At 43.9% G+C, this 23,434-nt stretch overlaps 1 protein-coding gene across 1 annotated transcript in view; it reads left to right on the top strand.

Annotated features, from left to right (window-relative positions):
* The window catches only part of SUCLG2 (succinate-CoA ligase GDP-forming subunit beta), a 271,779-nt gene extending 257,408 nt beyond the window's left edge, over positions 1-14,371 (top strand). The window contains exon 11 of the mRNA XM_048490767.1: positions 12,385-14,371. Coding sequence (XP_048346724.1) covers positions 12,385-12,500 — 116 coding nt within the window. The 3' untranslated portion in view covers positions 12,501-14,371. The remainder of the gene's footprint in view (positions 1-12,384) is intronic.
* Positions 14,372-23,434: the final 9,063 nt, after the last annotated feature.

Raw genomic sequence — 23,434 nt, 5'->3', positions numbered from 1 at the left:
AGAACCTTAATAGATGGTCCAGCTTCTTCCAGTAATAAGAAATTCCTGAGCCAACTACTAGATTGTACATCAAGGGAGACTCAACTAAGGTCTTACAGAACTCTTACCTACTGCACGGGTTACAGGAGACTCTTGTTAACTTTCCAATGCAGCAGAGTCCCCATCCTTACTCCTGAGTTCTAGAACATTTTATTTACAGAAGTTCGACATCAACATAAGAGTTTTTAATAACCTTAAAAAGTCCCCACTCATCAGCATGGTATCAACTGTGCAGAAGACCACCAACTTAAATCTTTATACATAATGCTCCAAGCAGGTATTTACACAGACCTTACAAAAAACTATGGAAGAATGGAGCCAACTTGAGTCACTGTCCAAAGATATGGCAACTTCCCATCAAATGATCTCTCTAAGGCACTCAACCTCATTGGCTCAGACAAGCTCCCTTGAGTCGTTTAAATAACTCCCCAGCTAACTCAGCTGATATACAACCTCTGCCAGCTCTTTGCTACCCTCCAGCAGCTGACACTGAAACTCTTCACCAGGCCAGCCGATCTCGCCTCTGCTAACCACTCAATCAGACCGGAGTTGAACTCCCAAAATCCCAGGACCAATGAAGAACCTGATGGAGCTGGACATCACCTGTTGGTCCCTCAAGGGTTCTTCAGATAGAATCTCATCCATCGAACTCTGGCAAATCCTGGGCTCAAGAACTGGAAGAACTAAGCAGGCCCCACCTTCAGAATGCTAAGGCAGCCATGTAAGTCTCCCAACATATCTCCAACAACTCCTCATTGTTTTAGAATCTGCTACTACAGAGAGGGTGCTTCTCCATCTCAAATTGACTCCAGCAAGACAGGCGGATCAAGGCCCTTGTAACCCATTGCCCAGCTGAACAAGCAGGTAACAGAGACAGACTGGAAACATCAAAGAACATCTCAAACCAGCCCATGCTAATACACTCCTGCTGCCCGGCTCCTAAAATCTTTAGGTTACAAGGAAGCAAACAAGGATGAAAATACTATAGCTCCTGACAACCAGACTTCAGGGGTCAATAAACAACAGTCACCCCTCTGAACCTACAACACTCCACCACAGCAGCCAATGGCTGCATCATCTACAATGATAATGGGACTGGGACAAACTGGAACAACTGAGCTGACTGCCCACCGTCCACTACCACCAGCACAAGCCCAAATATTATCAGTATACTCTCTTGGAATATAGCTGGATGGAGATCTAAAAGAGAAGACTGCGATTTAATGGATTTTCTTGCTAACTTCTGACTGTATCTTCATAAGAAACCTGGTCACAGGATGCTCCCAAATTAAAAGGCTTCCAATTCTATCATTTTACCAGGTTATAAATCCAACCCTAGAGGACGCTGCTTTCGGTCTTTGCTTTTTTGATCATCAGAGAGATCAGCTATCCCCTAAAGTGAAACACCTTGCTCAATGTATACCTCTTGCTCAGACTTTACTCATTGACGTATGCACAAAACCACTACTACTACTAATGTATACCTTACCTCCAACAAACTACAGACCCACTTAGACTGACTAGTCCAATGGAGATCCAATTCTTACTAAACATTATTTCCAACATAGGAGATGGAATATCCTGACACCTTTTGCCTCATGTTGGGTGACTTGCTTAATCACCAGAATAAGCAAAGGAATCAACGATCCCAGAAAGAACTGTAATTGCGAAGGACTGAAAAGCGGCCTTTAACTTACCCGGATCCAACTTAACTTCAAGTTGATACAAAATCAAAATAGAAAAGTGGTCATTTCCTAACTCGATTTTTTGTCTGTGTCAAGAAATAAATCAATAATTTAATGGCTCCCACCCACTTTCCCTGACTCTGGCTAGTTTACAGCTGCTTCTTCTCCATCAGGGGATGCAGCATAATAGATTATGGAATTTGGTACACCTAACTTCATAGAACTCGGCATCCACTCCTTCCAAGATTGGAAACGCATGCAGAAAGTGACCACTTACCTACTCTTGCTATCCCTGAAGGACTCTTGTACTTCTACACAATGGGGTTTCAACTATGGAAAGCTCTCTGAAACCAAAAAAAGTTATACAGAAAAATCCACTGAGTGGCCTAGGGATTGGCAAATGCAACCCTTATCATCCACCTTGGTCAATGATCACTCTTACCTAATTTGAAGAGACCTGATTATTAACTCTTGATCCAAGCCCACTCTTACCATGGAATGCTTCTCTGAGGATAATTTACCAGACTACATTCACTAGCAATGCCGACTCAATTCCAATATGGCTCCTAAAACAAGCTGGTTCGACATTTGACTGCTTAATCCAGTCAAAAAAGACTGGTTGAGAGCGATATTTAAGACTTCACGTATTAATGTCACCAATCCACTCGCGTTATCCCTAGTAACCCATCTACAACGGGAAAAGGAGACACCAAACACTACCTACTACAAACTAAAAGAGACCAGTTTGCCAATACTCAATGGACAATATTATCTGATGCCCTAAAATCAGATCAACACCAAACAATTCCTGGGTACAATGAGTGAAGCGGACCTTCCTACAATCATTACTTGCATAACCGCAAATGTAAACTTGAACCCTAATGGACCAACTATTTCTCAGTTCTCCTTCTGCGGATCCCACTAGCACATCTGATATATATAGGAGAAACTGGAACAGAGGACAACATCTCCGTCATGGCCATCTCACTACACACTAGAGGGACATACATCATTTAATTCATCAATGATTAAAGAAAAATAAGGCCCCAGGTCGGACTGGGATCCCCATGGCGAGGGTATTCTTGGAACACAATTGACTGGTAATGGGCCCCTATTTTAGTCACCAAGCTGTTTCTCCTTCATTGACCAGTATGGAATAATTCCTGAAACTTGGCTCCTCCTCATCAATTATCAGTGCTAATCCATAAGAAAGGTAACCAACGAACAGACCAGAGGAACTTCAGGACCTATTGAAGCTTACTATCAACTCCTGTAGGGGAACTCTATGCAGAAGATATCTTGAGGAGCAAACTAAGAGACATGGCAGCCAAAATAAGAAACAGGATTATAGGTCCAGAACAGGGATGGATTTAGGCAGCCGGGAAATCTACACGGTTGACCACTGTCTCACTCCCTCTCTTTTTTCTTGTGGACAAATATACCGAAACCAAGGACAAAGAGAGCTATCATTACACGTAGCATTTTTTGGGATCTGAGAGTAATGCCTTCGACAGATGTCTCTAGGACCCTTCTCTGGTCCAAACTAGACCAAATGGACATGGATCCCTCAAGCATTCATGTACTAATCCGGAGGCCGAATTGGCATTACAGTGCAATTTTCCTCCTGCCAGGTGTAAAATTGAACCATTCAGGGCTCACTCTCCAACAAAATACCACCTACCCCAAGAGTGGAGTCACCAACAGGGGTGTGTGCCACCTCGCACCTTTTATTTCAACCCTATATATAAATGCCACCTGTAAGACTATCTCAACACTGGTAGAAGGACATCCACCTTGAGAAGCAGGAGGCCATCCCTATTCCATTGCTACTGTATACGACGATACTGCTATCTCTATCGCGAAAACCAGAGTTGGTCTCCTATGAGGATATTTAAAGCATTCTTCAACTACTGTGATATAAACTGAACTGAAGGTTAACTACATTAATTGAGAATCCAAAATAGTAGTTTTCTCAACTTCGGCTTTCGCTGGAAACAGATGACATGGAAAGATCAATAGCATCCATCTTAATCAGGTCCAAGATCTTTTTAAATATGTTAGGCCTAAATTTCCTTAAATACATAATTTGTGCAGTGGATCACTACAAAGATCTTGCTCCATAACTTCCAGGAAAAGAACGCTGCTACTCAGGTAATTTCATGAATTCTATTATGGGAAGGGTTTTTCTAACCCATCATTGCTGCCAGAAGATTTTCCAAGCAAAGGGTGAGTCCTAAAGATATTTCGCACTTTACTTTGGGATCCCACATATGGATCAAATAGCTTTCAACTCAGAAATTTGATCTAATCCAAGCATCATTTCTGAAGGAAAGAGAGTAATGGGAGTCCCCAATAGGTATCACTCTCACCACTCTTCGTGTCTTGAATGTGGGACTCATCCACAGCTCAAAACCCTTAGCTTGGATTTTCAAGCACAATAAAATCTCCTGGGCTCAAGGATCCACTTTAGATCCGTTGGGATGGCTGACATTAACAAGACACCTACTTAAAGATAATTACGTCTCCCAAATGGTCCAAGGTACTACCAATGATTACCAACAAAATTAGGAGCATTGGAATAGATCTAACTGTCCTTCAAAAGGCAGCAATGAGAGAACTTTATCTTCTACCAAATCAAAGAGACAGACTGAAGAGAGACCATAGCAAACGCTTGGCTTTCTATTCATTCAAATTCCAGTCTGTTCTCTCCTCGAACTTTTAGGCATCCTTCCTGGGCATGGAGTTTCTAGCCAATTACACTAGCAGCTACTTTGCACTGTTGCTCCACCGTCGGGCATTTATATTTAGCCAGATCTACCAGTCTTCCCTTCTGCCTCTACTGTGGGAACTTAGCATCACCTAAATTCCAAAACAACAAAGACACTGTCGCTTGTGGCTCCATTACGACTCTCTTACCCATGTCCCTCCTAGAGTGTGTATCCGGAAATAGAAATGCAGAATGCTTGGCGATCTCAGATTAATTCACGCCCTTTTACTGGTAGGCGTAGGAAAATTTCTAATAACCTACCACTGTTGCCATACCGTTTCTTCTTGGAGATTACAATGCTCACATACAACCGCATGATGGTAGCTCTATACCTGATACAACCATTTTTTAAAGTGCACTAATTTATTCCCATTTTTTATTACTTTTTAACTGTATTTTTAAATATATATATATATTATACTGTACACTAAACCAAATTGGTTTTTTATTATTTGGCACAGAATCAAATTTTTAAATATAAAATATGATACATAAAACAAACGTAGAACTTCCTATAAAAGATAGGTATCGTCTCCAATCTGTCTAATCTGCATGGTAGGATACCTATTGCTGTATCATTTTGCTTTTAACTTGCTAAACAGATCTATTTTTATTGAAATTTTATATTTGAATGTATTTTTGCATTGATGTGTAGGGTATTTGTTGTTTGCTTCTGCTCTGGCTGTTTCTTTTTAAAAAAGGAATCTGAAGTGATTTGAGCCCCTTGGGGTCAACCGTCAGGTTATGTGATCTGTTTTCTTGCTGCTGAACTATACTTGAGACTGAAGAATGTGTCTGTGTAAATCTTGATCTATTTATGCCTATTAAAGGTTAATAAAGATAAAGATAAAAAAAGACTTAAAAGGGGGGTACTTTAAGGAAGCTAGTATTTATTTATATGTTCATTATAAGTATATTCATATTGGGTACTGTGAGTTCTCAAGGCTGTGTGGCTGGGGTCCGGTAGATTTTGCTCCTAACATTTCTCCCGCATCAATGGTTGACATCTTCAGGGGCATGTCACAGGAAGAAGAAGAAGAAGAGTTTGGATTTATATCCCCCCTTTCTCTCCTGTAGGAGACTCAAAGGGGCTTACAATCTCCTTGCCCTTCCCCCCTCACAACAAACACCCTGCGAGGTAGGTGGGGCTGAGAGAGCTCAGAAGAACTGTGACTAGCCCAAGGTCACCCAGCTGGCATGTGTTGGAGTGCACAGGCTAATCTGAATTCCCCAGATAAGCCTCCACAGCTCAGGCGGCAGAGCAGGGTTCCTCCAGATTAGAATGCACCACTACACCACTGTTGCTGCTCTGAACATTCCTCTGAAGATGCCAATCATAGATGTGGGCGAAACATTAGGAGCAAAAACTACCAGACCACAGCCACACTGCCCAGAAAACTCACAACACCCAGTTTATTCTGGCCACTAAAGTCTGCTAGCATTGTGTTCACTGCAGAATAGAGAGAGAGCTTGGCAACAGCGTTCCAGTCTGTCCATTGTGAGGGAATCAATGACTTTCCCCCCTCCTGTTCATTTCTTTCGAAATTCATCTAGAAAAATGTCAGGAGGACGGCCGTAAGCCATGCTTGTAGTAGACTTTGAGGGGAATCAAGGGGAATCTTTTTCTGTTCTGTAACAAAATTGAAATAAGAAAAAACAAAGCTCTCCTCAAATCCCATACTTTTCCTCCGTTAAACACCTGTTTCAGTGCAAGTGAAGTACAGATTATTTTGATAGCCTTGTTGGGGAGTCTGTTTACAGTTCTCTGACACCATCCAGTGGCAGGAGGTTAATGTTCAGTGAGGGATTCTTTTTTTAACCACTTCCAGAGAGAATGTCTTTGTCTGACTTAAAGCCTCTGTCCAATGCTCTTTGATGACACCCTCATTCAAATTCCACTGAAAGAAAATTGATTGTACTCCCTATCACTGGAAACAGCCCTGGAGTCGGTTTGTTCAGCTATTTTTGATGATGAGGAACACAGTCCATTTGCTTTCAGTACAATTAACTGTCTTCAGCGGCTTTAGATATGTCCGTCCTGCTTTTAACAGTATTGATTTGCCAAACGTTCCGTCGGTTCTCAAACTGTGAGTCGGGAGAGGACCCAGAAGTGGGTCACAACTCTCTGACGGGCTGATGAGGGAGAAGGAAGAACAGGGAGAGCGAGAAAAGGAAGCTCAAGGGCAGATTTGGCTTTGCCTCTGTAGGACGTGTAAAATGGCAATGAAATACAGTCTGTTGCTCAGTCGTGATATATTTATAAATACCATCCATGAAAAGTGTGATCTGTTGCTCCTTCATTTTACTGTGTGGAAGAGGAAAGTAGCATGGAGTTACTTCAGGGTTGCCAACCTGCAGGCGGTAGCTGGAGATCCCCTGGGAGTACAGCTGATTTCCAGGCGACAGATCAGCTCACAAACTTTGGAACGTGGACTATGTGACATTATACCCCACTGAAGTCACTCCTCTCCCCAAACCCCGCCCTTTTCAAACTCCACCCCAAAAATCTCCAGGTATTTCCCAACCCAGACTTGGCAACCCTGTGTTACTTTGCAATTGGGCTCTGAAAATGATGGTATAGGACCCACATAAAATGTGTGAATAAGTAAAATCATAAGGCCTCTGCCAGATCAGCCCAGTGGTACATAGAATCATAGAATCATAGAGTTGGAAGAGACCACAAGGGCCATCAAGTTCAACCACCTGCAATGCAGAAACACACAATCAAAGCACTCCTGACAGATGACCATCCAGCCTGTCTTTAGAAACCTCCAAAGAAGGAGACTCCACTACTCTCCGAAGCAGTGAATTCCACTGCTGAACAGCCCTGACGGTCAGGAAGTTCTTCCTAATGTTTGGGTGGAATCTCTTTTCCTTCACCTTGAATCCATTACTCCGTGTCCTAGTCTCTGAGGCAGCAGAAAACAAGCTTGCTCCCCCTTTGACATGGCATCCCTTCAAATATTTAAACACAGCTATCATGTCCCCCCTTAACCTTCGCTTCTCCACACTAAACATCCCCAGCTCCCTAAGCCTCTCTTCATAGGGCATGGACTCCAGACCCTTTACCATTTTGGTTGCCCTCCTCTGGACCTGCTCCAGCTGGTCAATATCTCTCCTGAACTATGATGCCCATCTAGTCCAGCATCCTATATCACTCGGTGGCCAGCTCGCTGCCCAAGAAAGCCAGCGGAACTAATGGCAAAAATAGTGTTCTGGCTTGTTTCTTTCATGGCAGCAAGAATATTCATTTTCTGCTGAGCTTGGCATGCTCCGCCCCCCCCCCCCCGCCCCCAGCCACCACCAAATCCTCAGGATTGAATGAAAGGAGCTAAACAGTCTTTCCTGCTTGTCCCATTCGTTTTAAAGGCCCCATAGAAATCAGAGTGTGCAGTTCGTTTAAGTTCGGCCTGAATACTTTACACCAGTAGCTCTACTTGTGGTGCCAGTTTTGTTCTCATGGGCTAACTGTCCATTTCAGTCCAGCTGGAGAGAATGAACTGCTCCCTGCTGAGGCAACCATTCATATTGGCTCCCTGCTCGTTGCGTGGGCACTGAACTGACTGGAAGACCATGGCTCCTGCTCTGGGAAATTACCATCCGTGTTCCAGAGTGATTTTGGCATCCGTTTAGAACAAGGCATGTGTGAATGTTCCTGTTCCAAACAGAAGGGGCAAGGAATAGTTTCACGGGCCTTTGCCAACTTTTTGAAATACACTCTCATCTCTGCAGGACTGGAGGCGTCACTGATCTCTGCATGCCCTGCATTCAGTTTTAAATATTTTTTTACTGTCTTGCTTAATAGTACTCTCAATTGTCCTATGTGTTCTGGACACATTGTCAACACAGTAGAAAGCATGCGTTCTTCATGGTTCATAATTGAGCGGTGCGGTCAGAAAGGAAACTGCAAATATAATTAGCATTATTTTAGGAGAATCCCTCGAACAGTTGACCAGTTCAAATTTTGCCCTGGCAGAGAGGCAAGCTGTTTTGTATTAAGGATAGAATAGTGCATGTTCTTGCTTGGTCATCTCATGATGCAAGACAACATGTTTGAACTGCACCAGTGTATTCCTGATAGGAAAGGGGCTCCAGGCCGGGAGGCGGAAGAGTCCTTGTCCTTAGTCTTTAACAAATCAGTCAACGGAAGGTCCAAAATGGCACACTGTGGAATAAAGTCACAATAAAAGTTTGCAAAGCCCCAAAACAATTGCAACTGCTGGCGGGTCTTGGGGGCGGGCCACTGAACAACAGCCAAAACTTTAGCAGAGTCCATTTCCAACCCAGTAGCCGAGACACGATAGCCCAAAAAGTCCAATCTTTCCTGGTGAAAGGCACATTTGGACAGCTTGACAAAGCGGGAATTATCCAGAAGCCGCTGCAACACAGTAGTCTTTGGAATGACTAACTATCTTCTGCTCTCATTTAGGACAAGCTGTGATTAAATGGCCAAAGCAGCTATAATATGAAGAGGATATTAATTGCACCCTAATAGCAAAGGAAAACAGAACATGAGGTCAACGTGATATTTGTCTTTTGGAAGGTTGCATTTGGGAATCCTTTATGGACACAGAAAGAAAGTGACAGAAAACAAACAGAACTAGGGAGTGCCTTTTTCTAAGGGTTTGTGAGTAAGCAATTGAGGATCCGTTCACTTTTGTAAATAATTTCTTTCACCCCAAGGCCTAAGTGCTCTGAGAAGTCGCCAGGCTCCAGGAAAGTACCTGTCATCTCTGCATTGATCTCTTTTCCTGGCATTAGTATTTGTGATTTTCGAAGCCGCCAGAGTTTGGCTACTAGGAGACGGCCTGTCCTACGCTGTCAGACCTTTTGTCTCACCCATCACCTTTCCGACTAGCGAGTGACAAGGTGCCACTGTTGTCAGGAGGTGCTCGAAATGTGCAGCATCCGAAGGCAGAAGAGACTGCTTGGGGAGAGGTGGAATTTATGTGATCGCTCTGCCAGAACGATTCAACTGGGCCTGTCTTCTGGCAGCATTAATGAACAAAGAGCTACAGGATGTGAACAACAATCAGTCATCTCTTTTAATTAATCTCCTCTCATTTAGCTATGCATTTGCCTTTTATAGGAGTTTGACAGAGTGTAACGCACACTTTCCCAAAACGTCTCTTTTAATTTATGGACCCCCTACCCCCCCCCTTTTTTTAGCAGCTGCAAGTCTTGCGTTGTCTGAACTTGATGTATCAGCTACCACCACTCTGAGTTTCAAAAAGGCTTGTTTTTGACCCCAGAAAATGTATTCCATCATGATCATTCTCTAGATGATTTGCAGCCCAACACAGTTTAGAAGTTTCATGAGGCATCTGAAAGGTTTGTTGCTCAGAGTACCGGTTCTGCGTGCCGAAGGTCCAAAGTTCAAGCTTTGGCAACTGCAGTTGAAAGAATCTCATATACCAGGGATGGAAAAAAGATTGACCTTCACCAGCTGGAGTTATTCAGAGCCCCAGAAAGTCCTTCCTATGTTGACAGGACTGCAGCAGTTCCTAGAAGGGCCAGACACTACCCACAATTCCTCAGTGGGGAGGGAGAATGGTGATATCATGGCTGAGAGGTCTTGCCCCCAAGCAGCTTAACCATGGAGGAGTCAAGCACACACACCCCCACCCGTCGAGCTGATTGAGTTTGTTATCCATGTCTTGATAAAATAGTATTTGTGGGGGGGTGGGATTTTACCTGAAAACAAACTCTTATTGTTTAAATTGAAATGATATTAGAAAATGCTACTGTGGAGTGAAAACTGTTTGGGGGGGCAGTCCCTAAACAGAGAACAAAAGAACATAAGAACTAGCCTGCTGGATCAGACCAGAGTCCATCTAGTCGGGAGCAGACCAGGTGCCTTTGGGAGCTCACGTGCAGGATGTGAAAGCAATGGCCTTCTGCTGCTGCTGCTCCTGAGCACCTGGTCTGCTAAGGCATTTGCAATCTCAGATCTAGGAGGATCAAGATTGGTAGCCATAGATCGACTTCTCCTCCATAAATCTGTCCAAGCCCCTTTTAAAGCTATCCAGGTTAGTGGCCATCACCACCTCCTGTGGCAGCATATTCCAAACACCAATCACATGTTGCGTGAAGAAGTGTTTCCTTTTATTAGTCCTAATTCTTCCCCCCAGCATTTTCAATGAATGCCCCCTGGTTCTAGTATTGTGAGAAAGAGAGAAAAATTTCTCTCTGTCAACATTTTCTACCCCATGCATAATTTTATAGACTTCAATCATATCCCCCCTCAGACGTCTCCTCTCCAAACTAAAGAGTCCCAAACGCTGCAGCCTCTCCTCATAAGGAAGGTGCTCCAATCCTTCAATCATCCTCGTTGCCCTTCTCTGCACTTTTTCCAAAGAGAGAAACATACAGGATTGCATGTTGCAGTGCACTTCCAGTAGCCCAGATGAAGGGCTGCATTTGCAAACTCCTTCAAATCAAAGATTCTGTTACTGTCAAATGAACGTACTTGATTCACCTGTACGTGTGCTTTTAATTCTGTTTGGGGGGTTTTTTGTGAAGGTTTTTACGAATAGGCATATGGCCTGTGGGCTGTTAAACTCAAACTACGAACTAACACATTTATTAAAGCACATTTATTTGCAAGCTATTCCCTTGACCAACCTAAGCCTTTTCCTTTCCATGCAAGGACGTAGGTATGGGGAGGGTTCTCGGGTTCAGATCCCCCCATTGCAAGTCCGAAGCTCCGCCCCCCCCCCCCCCCCGTTTGTGGGTTTTTGTATTTTTAAAGTGTTTTTCGGTTTTTGGCCTGCAGGGGGCCCGGTTTTTAGGCTAGCGGCACCGAAATTTCAGGCTATCATCAGGTGACACTCCTGATGATACCAGCCAAGTTTGGTGAAGTTTGGTTCAGGGAGTCCAAAGTTATGGATCCCCAAAAGGGGTGCCCCATCCCCCATTGTTTCCAATGGGAGCTAATAGTAGATGGGTCTACCCATTTGAGGGTCCATATCTTTGGACCCCCGAATCAAACTTCACTAAACCTACGTGGTATCATCAGGATAGTCTGCTGCTGATACCACCCCGGTTTGGTGAAGGTTGGTCCAGGGGGTACAAAGTTATGGATTCCCAAAGCGGGTGCCTCCATCCCCCATTGTTTCCAATGGAAGCTAATAGGAGATGGGGGCTACACCTTTGAGAGTCCATAATTTTGGACCCCCTGAACCAAACTTCACCAAACCAGGGTGGTATCATCAGGAGAGTCTCCCAAAGATACCCTGAAAGTTTGGTGCTGCTAGCTTAACAATTGTACCCCCAACAGCAGGCACCCCCAAATTTTCCCAGATTCTCTTTTTAAATCCACCACCTTGGGTATGGATTTAAAGGGAGAATCTGAGGTCCCCAGTTTAAACATTGAAAGTGATGTTGTTTCAGGGTGGGGGATAATCCACCCCAAAACAGCATCACTTTCAATATTGTTTTATCTGGGGACCTCAGATTCTCCCTTTAAGGTGGATTTAAAAGGAGAATCTGGGCTCCCTAATTTAAACACCATTGAAAGTGATGCTGTTTGGGGGTGGATTCCAGCATCACAGCAGTCGCCCATCACATTTTGCACTGAGCTCCATTTTCCCTAACTACCCCTCTGCCTGGAGGGGAGAGAGAAGGGACTGCCGGCTGCCAGCTGGGAGCCCAGCCGGTGAGGGAGGCAGGGTGGGCGGGTCACGGGAGTCTGCCATCCCTTGCCTTGGAGAGCTGCTTTTATAAGCACTTAGGCTGGGGGTGGGGCTTGGGGAGGCATGGACATGCCCCCAGAGGCAGGTGGGGGCGTGGCCTCGCCCCCGAACCCCCCCCCCAAAAAAAATCTATACCTACGTCACTGTTTCCATGGAATTTGCAGCACACATTATTTATGTTCCCCCACTTCTTTCCTAGGTACAAATGTCCATGAAGCCCAGCGCATTCTGAATGAAAGCGGACTTCCAATAACTTCAGCAAGTGACCTTGAAGACGCCGCTAAGAAGGCAGTGGCCAGCGTGTCAAAGAAATAAAAGCACTACCAAGAAAGAGATCTCCGGTTCACAATGTATGACATTCCCAATGTTGCCTCAAATGATATATTTAGGATTTTTTTTATTCAACTTGAGTAAGGTTAGACTTGACCTCTCTGCCCTATATTGAACTGACAAAATGTTCCACATGTAGAATTTCAGATCTGTGTTAATACTAAAGTTGCAGGGTCTGTGCTTTTCAGATTATTCTGACTAGCCTGTAAGGAGCTATGAGGAATAACTTCCGCGATTATAATTCGGGTTTCTATTATTAATGCTATTATTTTTTCTAATTTTTCTAAAATATTTGGTATATCTTTATGATCCAAGAGCAGTAAAAGGCCAACAATTCAGCCATGTCGATAGTCATGGCCAGGTTCTAAAGAGTTCCACCACTAGTTCCTGACACGCAAGGGGAATTTGGCCTCAAAAATCAGCCGTTGTGGTAAATTGCTTTCAGAAATAGCTTATGGTATAGCATGGACAGTGCTGGCTCCAGGTTTTGACATGATGCCTTCAGTGGATCATGCTATCTGACAGACCCACTGTTTTGCTACGCATTTACCCTCTAATCCTTGATCCCATCCACAGTGAGAAGGGGAGGTGGTCTCTCAGATGGGACCAGGAAATGCAAACAAGAGAAGTTAGAATCCATCAGGCTTGTTTCTTGATATGGGTCATTTGCCAGGTCATGGCAGAGTTCTGTACAAAGCCGGCCACTTGCCCTAGAGACAAGCCTTTTGCCTTCAGGAGAAAAGGGAACAGTTTCCCTGGATCTGTTCATTAACTTGGGCAATCCAGGAGCAGCTCTTTGGATCCCAACCATTAGGATTTGAATGAACGTTTCCAATTGTCACTTGAGCCAAATTAACGGCAATAATTTGTTGTTGTTTTCATGCTGACAGTGTCTTTGTTTCTCACATGCCTTAATGAAACGTGTGTGCTTTGATGCTCAATGTATACCTCATACCAGATGAAAAACAAGACGCAGTTGTGTGGAAGAGTCTCTTTTGTCTGCTGTATCATGGATGAGTTTTAGATCTTGGGAACTCTTTGAAATATTGAAGGAGAAACACTCTAAATCTTTACATTGTGGTACCACGTGTGGCCATCTAATAACTGATTGTGAGCTGAGCTTCCGGAATCAGTGTGCGTAGTAATAGAATTACCATTCATTTAAGGACATTTCCTCTTTAGGGGGGAGACCTGTAATGTGAAAAGGTAAACAATCATGGAAAAATCTGGAGTGTGATCCAGCTGAAGATAAGCGCCTTCTAAGTTCCACTGGTTCCAGTGGAATTGTTAAACGTATGTGCTATGAAATTATTTTAACTGAAAAATACTTGATGTCGGCTCGATTGTGCTTTTGCTATGTGGCAAAAAAAAAATGCATGCAAAGAAAAGATGCAGCAAAACCTGTTTTTCATCTCAGTAATTATATTTCATCATGCTTATGAGAAAGACTGTGAGAAGGGGGAAAGAAAAAATGTGTGGAAATCAAAGGTTTGACCCCGGTTTGACGGTGTCATACATGCTGGTTTGCAGAGGCGTAGCTGCAAGGGAGCGGGGAGTGCACGACGCATCGGGGGGGCGCCCCTGTGGGGGTGTGGCGGGTTGGGGCGGGGGCGTTCCGGGGTGGAGCGGGACGGGAGCGGAGAGTGCACGGGGCACTTTTCCCCCTTGCTACGCCTCTGCTGGTTTGTTACACAAGAAACCCAAACAGGAAATAGAGATATAAGCTACATTGTTCTTCTGACACAAACCAGAAATTAGGCTTTGAATTTTTTTTCAATGATATTTCATAAAGATGTGAAAAATTTGTAATTTAATAAAAGATGAAATTTATCTATTAAAGTTCTAATTGTTAAGTATCTGGTTGTTGTCAGTGCTGTGCTTTTGGGAACTGTTAGCTGCAAATCATTTTGAGGAACTTCTACATCTATATTTAGCTCTTTCATAAATCCAACAGAATACAGAAACAATTAGAGATATCCCTACTTGGGCAGTGATCAGTCTTTCCCAAATCTTGGGTCAAACGAGACAGCCTACAAAAAGACCCTTAACCTACTTTCCCACTGTATTTATTTGCTTAGCACATTTACATCTCATTTGTTTGTTATTTGTTAGAGGCAATATGTGCAGAAGCCAATCTGAGGTGATTGGTTGCATGGAACAAATGGCTTAGATTAGGGGCCGTTTGCATTGGTCAAGTAGCAAGAGGGAACTCTCTGCCAGTACAAGAAGGAGGAAGAAGAAGAAGAAGAAGAAGAAGAAGAAGAAGAAGAAGAAGAAGAAGAAGAAGAAGAAGAAGAAGAAGAAGAAGAAGAAGAGGAGGAGGAGGAGGAGGAGGAGGAGGAGGGGGGGGAGGAGGAGGAGGAGGAGGAGGAGTTGGTTTTTCTACCCTGCTTTCCTCTACCCTGAAGGAATCTCAAAGCAGTTTACAAATTCCTTCCCTTCCTCTCCCCGCAACAGACGCCTTGAGAGGTAGGTATGGCTGAGGGAGTTCTGAGAGAACTGTGACTGGCTCAAGGTCACCCAGCAGGCTGCATGTGGATGTGGGAAACAAACCCAGTTTTCCAGATTAGAGTCTACTGCTCTTCATTACTAATATATTCTAATTTAGGTCAGTTACGCACAAGTTCTCTCCTTGAGGCAAGCCCACCTTCACATCGGGTCTGATTTTTAACTACAGAACACATCCGCTGAACAATCCGGGTCTGCTTTTCATTTATGTAATAGTTCAAATGCCACCATGCCTTTTATAGGCAGAACCATGAATTTTCCTGATGCTGGCAATCTCTGACTTTTTCATCCAATTCATCTAGAATCCTATATGAGTGTTACGCCTGCCTATCTTAATATATGAGGCATACTTTTTCCTTTCTTGCAGGTGAATACAATAGTCCTGATTTGATTGATACCACTGCATTTGAATTGACACCACTGCATATACCCATGGTTGAGGCAGCAATGATTTACCACCAAATGGCCTCCCACTTTCCCACCCACCCTTTCCATACTATTTCTTTTTACAGAGTACAAGAACTTACTGTATTTAAAATAAATCCTTTAAGTTGCCACCTGGTCTTTTAGAGGTAGAGTAGTTTGTTGATTTTAATCCACAATTTTATGGTATTTATTATATGTTGAAAGTCCCCTCGTACCTTCGGGACCGCATTACCCCATATGTCCCAGTTTGTCCTCTGCGTTCGGCAGAGGCCAATTTACTGGAGATCCCTGGCCCCTCAATGACGCAGCTGGCCTCCACTCGGGCCAGGGCCTTTACGGCTCTGGCTCCGGCCTGGTGGAACACTCTACCACCAGCTGTCCGGGCCCTGCGGGACCTTGGAGAGTTCCGCAGGGCCTGTAAGACCGAGTTGTTCCGCCGGGCCTTTGGAGGGACCAGCCGCTGATGCTGACGGTGCCTCTGCCCCCCTCTCTCTGATTACAGGGGTCCTTAACATCATCAGGACCCATTATTATTATTTTTTTTCCTGGGGAGGGTCGTATATGGGTTTCGTGGGACGTGATTTTAGAATGTAACTGTTTTAAATTGTATGTATGTTTTTATATATAATCTTATATTGTTCACCGCCCTGAGCCCTTCAGGGATAGGGCGGTATATTAAATCAAATAAATAAATAAATAAATAAAAGTCACCCTGAGCCTGCAAGAGGAAGGGCGGCTTACTACATAAATTGGTTAAACCGCGGTTTTACACAGTGTCTAAACTGTAATTTCATTATTTTGGCTGCAATGAGCTAATACTCAAGCATTCCTCACGATGGAAGGTTTGGAAGGAAACCTCCCACCCCGCCCAGGAACAAGATTTTGGGTGGCATTTCAAGCTGCCATGAGAGAAAGACTTTGAGAAAGTTGTGCTCCATGAGCGGATTTCCTTTCACTGTTGAAAAACTGTGGGGTTTAAGTCACTATTTATATCTAGTTTACCAGTCCACCACACTATATATTTCCTGCCATTAAAAGTTTGCCTGACTAAACTGGACCATAGCAAAGCTATTCCTCTAGATCAGTGATGGCGAACCTTTTCGAGACCAAGTGCTGAAATTGCAACCCAAAACCCACTTATTTATCGCAAAGTGCCAACATGGCAATTTAACCCAAATACTGAGGTTTTAGTTTAGAAAAACCGGTTGGCTCCGAGGTGTGCGTTACTCGGGAGTAAGATTGGTGGTAGTGGCTTTGCTTTGAAACAACCACACAACTCTTCCAACGGGTGAATCACGACCCTAGGAGGGTTTACTCAGAAGCAAGCCACATTGCCAGCAATCGAGCTTACTCCCAGGTAAAGGATCACGCTTTAGTTCTTTGCATGAAAATCAGTGGGGTTTAACAGCGCTTAACAGGGTTGCCTACACTGCTTCCCCAAAACTAGGTCTTAGGTTTAATGCTAATAATCGAGCCCAGCAGCCCAGGCCAGCCTAAATATGTGGGGGGGGGGGCACTCTGTTTGCGTGTGCCCACAGAGAGGGCTCTGAGTGCCACCTCTGGCACCTGTGCCATAGGTTCGCCAACACTGCTCTAGATTCTACCTGAAGGAAAAAGCATAAATGTATTCCCTAGGACGGAGGAACCAAGACCGAGTTGAAAAGTGGAAGGATAATCTGACACAAAATTCCTATTGAAATCAAGACTAATTTGTTTGAGAAAGTATTAGGGGATGAGTATGTGATAGAAGGAGGTTACTCTATTGATGAGCTACAGTTTGGGGAGATGACATGATGGGATTTAGAGAGGCGTCTGCATTTCCTAAATGGACTCTTCTGTTGCCATGCCAAGCTGAAGCAAGTAATCATCAGGAAGGCAAGACAGTGACAAAGTATTTGCAAATGCATCTAGGATAGGAACGCTCAGAGGACCTTTCACATAAGATGGACTGCCTCATATAAGATCCATCAGTGAACAAATGAGAACTCTGATCTCTCTATTATGAGAGCGCGAGAAGTTGTTGAGGAAGAAGGTCAACAGCCAAACACACCAATTCCCCCCCCCAAGTCTTTTTAAAATAAATGTTGAGTCCAAAGGATGTACGCTCACGTTCTTTTCATGTATTCTTTAAGAGAACTTCAGCATTTCCCTGTAGCAGCACCCTCCACATCTGCCTCACAACAGAACTGTGAGCGATTTTATACGAATGAGAATCAGCCCTGAGCACATAATAAGCTTAAGACAACTGTATGGCTTTTCTCTATCTTGTGGCCAGGATCCACACATCACGGGGCCTACATGTAGGTTGGGGGGGAATGATGGTGTTCATTTTTTGATGGTTGATGGTCACTGTGCCACATATAAAATAACAACATTGTGGTCGGCTGGAGCATGCTTTCAGGTCTTCACAATGCAGACCAGTTTGATAACAATGGAGTTAATGTTCCAAATGGTTTACTTGTCTCTTCATTATTATTATTTTCAAAATGTGGATCTGATTGTGTTATGATTTCAGGAACAACATAGATGAATTTCTGGTTTGAGCAATGAAAATACTCAAAAATGGAAGTATTTTCAGTTTGCAACTAGACTGCTAGCATCTCCAATGAGAATATCATGGACTAAACCTTTATGCTCTGTTTTCCCCTTTAGACCAGTTCCATGAAGTATCACCCTCAGTTCAGAAATTTACATGCATAGGGCCAATTATCCATGAGACAGCTGCAGTGAACTGGCAGCTGGAGTGCGTCAGGGCAAGAAATCTCTCAACATGCTTCCTCCCTGCAGCACACCAAGAGAAAAAGTGTGTCGGGGCAAAATTTCTTGTCCCAACACGCTTCCTCTTGCCCCACCTGTGCTTCTCGCTTTCCCCACGGAAAAACGAGTCTTTTACACCAGTGCAGGGCAAGGGAGGGGCAAAGCTGGCCATGCATTATCAGCCTAGGAGTATTATTACAAAGTTGGTTCAGAAGACCCAATCCAAGGCAGAGGTTTGTTTCATTACCATGTACAGCAAATAAAAACATCCTGTCAAAAGAGTCAATGATCCATTGAGTCCAAACACTTCCTGCATCTGTTGACCTTAGGTCAAAATAAGCTGGTTAATCTTTAAGGTGCCGTCAGACTCTACTCGGGATCTTTCTTCACTGAGGCTGTTTCCGCACAGCCAAATAACAGCGCCCTAGGGACAGAAAAAACGCAGTCCCTAGGGTGCTGTTTGCACTGCAGTCCTAGCCCCCCCCCCCCAAGCAGCGCGAAGACGCAGCTTTTAAACCTCACTCGTTGAGCAAGGTTTTTGAAAAGCAGCATCTTCCCACCGGTGCGATGTGAACCGCACCGGCATGAGGGTGGCGCTTTTGGCCCCTCCAGTGTCTGTGAGGGACTTACCTTGTGTTCCTCAGCAGCTCCAGGCGGCTGGAATGACATATCCACGCTGCCCTGTGACCCCCGAGGGTCGGAGGGCAGCATGGGCATGTCTTCCCAGCCGCTCAAAGCCGCAGAGGAACGCAAGGTAAGTCCCTCGCAGACACCCTGGGTGGCTCTGCAGGGAGCCGCCCCGCGGGCTGTCCGCATGGGACCATGCGAATGGTCCCAACGCTCCACCGGCTTCATCAAAGCTGGTGGGAAGCCGCTGCCTCTGGCCATGTGGAAACAGCCTAAGTGTTTGTGTAACCTCAGCTTGTGGGTTCTGTGGGGCAGAACTTGGAATGAGTTTGCAACAACAAATTTTAAAAACAAAATGGTTTACTTTCTTAACACATAACATTAAACATCAACATTTAACATCACATTTCAAGGTCCTGTTCAGGTTGCATTTTCAAGTCCTTATATTTACAGTCTACTGATACTGCCAAGTCCAATTCTTCTTTGCAAGTGGGTTGGCTCCTGAAGACTCCAAGGGCTTGATGAACAGGATTCAACATGATGAAGGTTTCCAGGAGAACTCTCACCCATTACAAACACAAAAAGAAACCCTGAAACAATAAACTCCAACATTTACAACATAGCAAAAATAAACTACCACCTTCCCAGTAGTTCCCAACAATATTGCAGTTACCTTAACAAGGTGTTAAGGGCTTATACAACCAAGGTCCAAGGCTGGTAGCCTTGTCTCCTCCAACTACATGAGGTCTGCTGCAGCCTCTTGCTGCTTTGAGTCTCCATCCCTTACTGGGTCAACCCATTCTGAGCATGGGGGTTACATTTGCACCACACTATCCTAGGGATATTCATAGCTCTTGCCTGTGTTACCCAAACAACCAGGTTCCTGGAAGAAATTTGGGGCAGTGGTCATTCTTTTTGGTTTTCTGTGAGCAATAGCCAGCACCAAAGAATTTCACATCTAAATCCAGTCACCCTTGCTTTTGTGTCTCTCAGGCAGCAGACCCTTCGGTTTTGTTTTATTTTTTAAGCGAGGACTTTTTCAAAAACTGACTGTATCCTGGCATGACAGGTTGGGTCTTCTCTTCAAGTGGAAAAAAAGACAATCCTGTTGGGCACACACAAGCCCTTAGGCATGCTGAAAACAGTTCTTTGGCACCCAGCCAGCGAGTGAGATTTTCCTGGCAGCACACCAGTAACAAAATGCTAATTAAAAAACTGTAAAAATGTATCCTCTCATCATATTTCCATCTGTTCTATTTAAACTTTTGCCCCTTCTAAGCCTTGCCACTTGTAAATGGAATAAATTGTAATTATTGGTGTCCCATTTTCTTTCCATTCGCTAAAGCGATTCTTCTAAGCACTTTTAGAATTCAGAAAATAGGGGCACAAGAATCATTCCTGACATGAGGAAATGTGCGGAAGTGTGCACGCTTCATGAATGCGAGCTAAATCACTGCAATGCAGACAGCTGTGGTTAGTTTGGCAAAACTCCAAAATTTGCTCATGTTGCTGACTTGTTCTTTCACCGTGAGGTAAAAATGTTAGTTCTACCTATTCTTCCACTTCGAGGCTAATAATGATTTTTTTTTTATCATGGTAGATTGTTGGACAGGTTAGAACAATCCCCCTATACTGCGAAATGTAAATTCTTCACACATGTTCTCAGTCTGCATGGTTTCCTAGTGGGCTTTGCAGCTTTTTGAAACGGTGCCACAGTGTATGTATCTATGCCCACTACTACCTGTATAGACTGCCTTACCACAAAAAAACTGATCCCTCTGGCTCATCCCACAGTGCTGTGTACAAACATAAGTCAAGTTGCAATTGACTTCTGGTGATCCCAGCAAGGGGCTTTCAAGGCAAGGGAGAAGCAGAGGTGGTTTGCCTTTGCGTTCCTTTGCAGAGTCTTCCTTTGGGATGTCCCATCCAAGTACTGACCCTTCTTAGCTTCTCAGATCTGACAAGAAGAAGAAAAAGAGTTGGATTTATATCCCCCCCCTCTTCTCTCCTGTAGGAGACTCAAAGGGGCTTACAACAGTGGCGTAGGAGGTTAAGAGCTTGTGTATCTAATCTGGAGGAACCGGGTTTGATTCCCAGCTCTGACGCCTGAGCTGTGGAGGCTTATCTGGGGAATTCAGATTAGACTGCACACTCCCACACACGCCAGCTGGGTGACCTTGGGCTAGTCACAGCTTCTCGGAGCGCTCTCAGCCCCACCTACCTCACAGGGGGTTTGTTGTGAGGGGGGAAGGGCAAGGAGATTGTAAGCCCCTTTGAGTCTCCTACAGGAGAGAAAGAGGGGATACAAATCCAAACTCTTCTTCTTCTTCTCCTTCTTCTTCTTCTTTCCCTCCCCGCACCCCAAAACAAACACCCTGTGAGGTAGGTGACTATACCATGCCTCCTCCCACACATATACAACACTAGGATTAGTGAAAACAAAGGATTCACACTGAGGTAGGCTTCAGTATGCAGATAGTTTCTAAAGATCTCAATATGGAAAGCAGCTCATAAAAAGGGAGACATTTATTTAGATCTTTATACCGTGTTTTTCTACCCAGTGAAGAATCAAAGTAACTTACAATATCATTCTCCTCTCCTCAACTTTATAATCACACCTTTATGAGGTACATTAGACTGGGAGACAGTGACTGGGTCAAGGTCACCTACCAAACTTCCATGGCGGAGCTCGGATTTGAACCTCTGTCTCCTAGATTCTAGTCTCAAACTCTAACCACTACACCACACTGGTGTCTTTTTCCAGTAGTCAGTCACAAAAAGCCTCCATCTGGTGCTAACACTCAGTGGTGAGGATTGCGGTATTGAGAACTGTTTTTCCACTCTCTCCTCTCTGCACCCAGCTCAAGCATTGCTACAGTGTTCGGTGAGTAATTATCTTGCTTGGCTCTCATTCTAATTTAGGCAGGGGAGCAAGACAACAAAGATTAGTGAAACAGCAAAATCTTTCAGCAGAAAATCTTTCCTTTAACTACAAACTAGTGTGGGCTAAGATGGAGATGAATATTCTTGTAGAAAGTCACATAATTGTTTCAAGTAAAGTTTCAAACTGGACAGCGAACTGCAACACTTTCCTCAAACCAGTCGCACAAGTTGTCCTAACAGCAGCTACCAATTATTATTATTATTATTATTATTATTATTATTATTATTATTATTATTATTATTATTATTATTATTATTATTATTATTAAGGTTTATATACCGCCCTCCCCTGGAGGGCTCAATATAATCAATATAATATAATATAAAATCAATAACAATAAAACACCTCATAATAAATCCAGAAAAAATATTAAAACTAAGTTGTTTAGCATTTTCACAATGAGAAAAAAGGCAAGTTTCAAAATCAGGCAATTATTTACAGGGTGATTTTGCTGTTTCAGTTTAAATACTGTTACAAGAGTTGGACACGTTTCTCCGTTACTGGCAATAGGTTGCAAGTGACTTAATTTATAGAATGTGAGGGCAATCAGGCTGTGACATCTGTCACTTCATTGATCGCCAGGGTTGATTCAGCTGATCTGGCTGACTATGCAGGTGTCCCCTACCCTCCACACTGTTCCATGCTCATCCCTCCTGAAGATACATACTCAATGGAAGAGGACAACCATCCCAGATCAGAGTGTACCATTCTTCAGTCAGTATACAATAGCTGTGCTCCCCTGCTAGAACCTCCAAATAAGATCAAGGTCCATTTGTAGGATAACTTAATTTACAGAAAGCTTTAAATACTGTCAGTTTATAATTCCAGTTATGTCTGTGTACCTCTTGATGCTAGAGTTACTAGAATTTCTTCATCTCTAGATAGCTTGAGAGCATACATTTACCCTGAGATAAAATCTTAGCAGTTTGACCTAGCACCAGACTAATGACAATCTGCCATATGATTATTCCTTCTTCCCACATATTATGATCAGCATTTTCCCTTCTGTCCCTCAAAAGAATCCCCCCCTCTTTGGAAACTGACTGAATTAGAAGCCTCACTGCCTCTCCCCTTCAATGTATCATTCCCAAAGACAACCAATATCCCCTGAGTGTCTGCATTAAACTACTACCAGAGAACACAGATCGGCCTAGCCATATCTGTCTGACAATTTCCTCAGAAAGTGAAGCTTTATGTCAAGAATACAGATTTATTCACTCAACCTCTGCCTCTCCAAAACTCTACTCTGACTGACTTTTCTGTTCAAATTAATCTTCCACTGATTAACTGGCACTCTCTCCTCTGGCCAATCAGAAGTGATCTCTCTCTCTCTCTCTTATGCTTCTAGGGGCCACTCCCCACTTACCTCTTCTAAGTGCAACGCCGCAGCGATCCCGCATAGAAAAGCCTCCGCGGCTTTTGACAATGGAGACATTTGTTCCCCACTCATTTGCCATTCAGGAAATAACACGGGGGGTAAGGAGCAAGAGCAGGGAGTTCCGCGGCAATCGAAATGCCGCTTGATTGGCTGGCACGCACCTACACCAGAAAGGTTTAATTGATTGGGCAGGAAAACGAAAACGAAAATCAGTTTCGGTTTCCACCGCCCACAACCTCATGCGCTCAGTGGCACTTTGCCGTGAATGGGCGCTGCCAA

The sequence above is a fragment of the Sphaerodactylus townsendi genome, linkage group LG03 (assembly GCF_021028975.2).
Source record: "Sphaerodactylus townsendi isolate TG3544 linkage group LG03, MPM_Stown_v2.3, whole genome shotgun sequence".
NCBI lineage: Eukaryota > Metazoa > Chordata > Lepidosauria > Squamata > Sphaerodactylidae > Sphaerodactylus > Sphaerodactylus townsendi.
Note: the sequence above shows the minus strand (reverse complement) of the source record. Positions and strands in the feature narration are given on the sequence as shown.